The sequence below is a fragment of the Cajanus cajan genome, chromosome 3, assembly GCF_000230855.2.
Source record: "Cajanus cajan strain Asha chromosome 3, NIPB_CcT2T_4, whole genome shotgun sequence".
In the NCBI taxonomy this organism is placed as follows: domain Eukaryota; kingdom Viridiplantae; phylum Streptophyta; class Magnoliopsida; order Fabales; family Fabaceae; genus Cajanus; species Cajanus cajan.
The window spans coordinates 65512753-65516059 of NC_138519.1; the positions used below are offsets into that span (position 1 = coordinate 65512753).

Genomic DNA, 3307 nt, shown 5'->3' on the forward strand with positions numbered 1-3307 from the left:
TCAAATCCTAAGTTAACCAACATGTCGCAATGCCATATCACATTCTCAAAATCCACACTTCACTAATACTATTATCTATATACATCACATTCAGTATATATATAGAAAGAGAGAGAGGGAGAGATCAACAACATCATACATATATACATCATATATATGCTCATCAGCATCCAACACCATACAAACATCTACATATGTCATATCCAATCAATATACATAAAATTCATATATCTACTCATGTTCATCATACAACAATCCAAAAATATACCCTCCATCTAGGCATCCCATGCCCGGTACCATCTTAATCCAAGACGAGCTTCTCTCCTCATGTTGAATACCACCGATCCTATGTTTAGCGTAAATGAGCCAAAGACTGCTATTTGGAATTGCACTCAATGCCACGAAGGTGCACTTGGCATGACACTAGAAATCCAAATGCAAACGTTGCAAATCGCCCTAAATACCTAAAACTCAAGAAACCCAAAGCATGCAAAGCATCATATCATACATTTACAACACCCACAACTCAATTTTGGCATTAGAACTACATGCAACCACACATCAATTGAATTCTTCGACATCAACTTCAAATCATTGCCTCCCTGAATACACCCACCCTTAAAAAGGATCTAAAAGAAGAAAAGGAAGAAAAAAAGTTTTAAGAAGTCATACTCTATTTCTCTAAAATCTCTCTCTAAGGTCTAGAGAACAAAAGTTTATGAAACTCTATTCAAAAAAGAAACTTTATATATCTTTTTCTCTTAGGGTTACCTTTGACAAAAAAATTTCACAACTCACCCAACTCACCTAGATACAATGTTACAACATTTTTAGGGATTTTATTAACTCTCTATCTAATACAATTTTTTTATTTATCATATTTGTCAATTAATTAAATTTTAACATTTTAAAAATAAATTATCAATAATTAAAAAATCATAATATAAACTATTTATCTTAAATCAAAAAATAATTTGTTATGAAAATTTTAAATACAATTTATATATTTAAATATTATATTTATATATATATATATACATATATAAATATTTATTTATTATAAACTTTAATCTATATTATAATAAAGGAGATGCTCCCTTTAATTTTCACAATTTTTTTAAACATTTATACTACTTTATTATATATTATATAAAAGAAAATTCTATATTATATATGAAGGAATATTCTCTTTTAATTTTCATATTTTCTTGAACATTTATATCTCTTTATTATATTAATCTTTTTTCGTATCATCATATCTATGGATAAAATAGAAAAAATATATATATACAAAAAATTAATTATGTACTTATTAATAACAACTACCAACTTATTTTATAATTATTTTGATATTTATTTTTACTTAAAATTATTTTACTCTTTCTCTAATCATATATTATTACATATTATTTATATATTGTAATCTCTATTATTTTTTTAGTTATATATAATAAATATTTAACATTTAAAATATAAGAGTTAAAATAATAGTTTAAAACAAACGTATAAAATAAAAGAAAGCAAAAGTTTATATCGGTCAACAATTAGTTTTACATAATATATTTATATATTTATAGACGAATATGCGATGCTTTTTCCTTCTTCTTTTTTTATTTACATTTAATTATTCATTTAATTCTTATATCTATACTTAAAAACTTTACATTTAAATTATTATATAAACATTTTTTTTTATGTTTTTTTTCAGACTAATGTTTTTTTTCTTCTATTTTTTCATTGAAAACAATCACTCATAGATTTATACTACTCATTTTAACAACATTCTTCCCTCAAAATCTTCTAAAAAAAATTGTCCTCATTTTATAGCTGACTAATAAAAAAAAAAAGCACATAGAGTGAAGATATAAGAGTTAAAATGAAAAAGGAAAAAAAAACTCGTATAATGACTAAAATATAAGAATTACTTGAGACATAAGTAAAGACTAAATTCTTAATGAACTCTTTTTATTTGTTTTGTTGTTACGAGTTACACCAATGTTCATTCTTTTATAAAATATATGAACTTTTGTTTTTTTGAGTTGTTAATTAGTATCGTATTATAATAGTTGATGTAATTTTAATTTAGTTTTAATGTAATATACAGCATGGATTATTATTATTATGAAAAGATGAGTAGGTAAAAAAGTCTGGGTCAAATTATTTGGGCTTAAGCAACAAGGTGAGGCCCAATTCCGTTGGAGCCCAAACCCAATCCATTAAAAGAACAAAACCCTAGGTCAGAGACTCTCATGGTGCATTTGTTGTTGTGGTTGCAGAGAAGAGTCGAAGCGGCGAGAGCGAGAGCAGAAGCAGAAGCAGAATGGGTCGCGTGAGAACGAAGACTGTGAAGAAGTCATCACGGCAAGTGATAGAGCGCTACTACTCGCGCATGACACTGGATTTCCACACGAACAAGAAGCTTCTAGAAGAAGTGGCGATCATCCCGTCGAAGAGGCTCCGCAACAAGATCGCGGGGTTCTCGACCCACCTCATGAAGCGCATCCAGAAGGGTCCCGTTCGCGGCATCTCCCTCAAGCTCCAGGAGGAGGAGCGCGAGCGCCGCATGGACTTCGTTCCCGAGGTTTCCGCCATCAACACCGACCACATCGAGGTCGACAAGGAGACCCTCGACATGCTCCACTCCCTCGGAATCAACGACCTTTCCGGCATCACCCAGGTTGACCCTGTCCCTGTTCAGCAGACCTTCCCCTTCACCAGGAGGTACTGAACATCGCTTTATCGTTTCACCTTCTGTTTTCGCTTTTCCCTTTTCCCTTTCTTTTGCGACTTTCTTCTTTTCGTTTTATGTCGTCGATTTACTCTCTTTTTGTCCTTGTTTGAAATTTGAAACCGGACTCGGTATTTATTAGGGTTTTCAATTATATCATATCGTATACTCTTCGTATTTTGGTTTTTAATTGATTTGAGCAATGTGGTAATGGTAATGGGACTCGGAGCAATTTAGGGGTAATCATAAACCCTAATTTCGTTTATAGTGCTTTTTTATTTTATTTTTTACTATTCTCTGTGCCCAATGAGATGTGCTAAATGTTTTGTTATAGTGAGATTGAATCAAATGACTTGAGTGAATTGACGCCGCAATGTGGTAATGGTAATGGAATTTGGGGGTAATCGGAAACCCTAAAATAAAATTTGTGTTCTAGATTACTAATATAGGTGTTAACTCGATACTCATGGGATATTTTAATCATAAGTGGATGAATTATAATTCATGCGATTATGTTTTATGCATCATTGAAAGACTTGTGGGTGAAAATTGAACTGAATCAATTTTGTATTGAGCGGG

At 30.8% G+C, this 3307-nt stretch overlaps 1 protein-coding gene across 1 annotated transcript; it reads left to right on the top strand.

Moving 5' to 3' along the window:
• The first annotated feature begins 2238 nt into the window (after positions 1-2238).
• Positions 2239-2918, top strand: LOC109793167 (small ribosomal subunit protein eS17y). Its single transcript, XM_020352631.3, has one exon. The coding sequence runs from the start codon at positions 2321-2323 to the stop codon at positions 2726-2728; it is 408 nt and encodes a 135-aa protein (XP_020208220.1). The 5' UTR covers positions 2239-2320; the 3' UTR covers positions 2729-2918.
• The last annotated feature ends 389 nt before the right edge of the window (positions 2919-3307 follow it).

Coding starts and splice junctions, on each gene's coding strand:
- LOC109793167 (XM_020352631.3), top strand. CDS start 2,321: ATGGGTCGCGTGAGAACGAAGACTGTGAAGAAGTCATCACGGCAAGTG.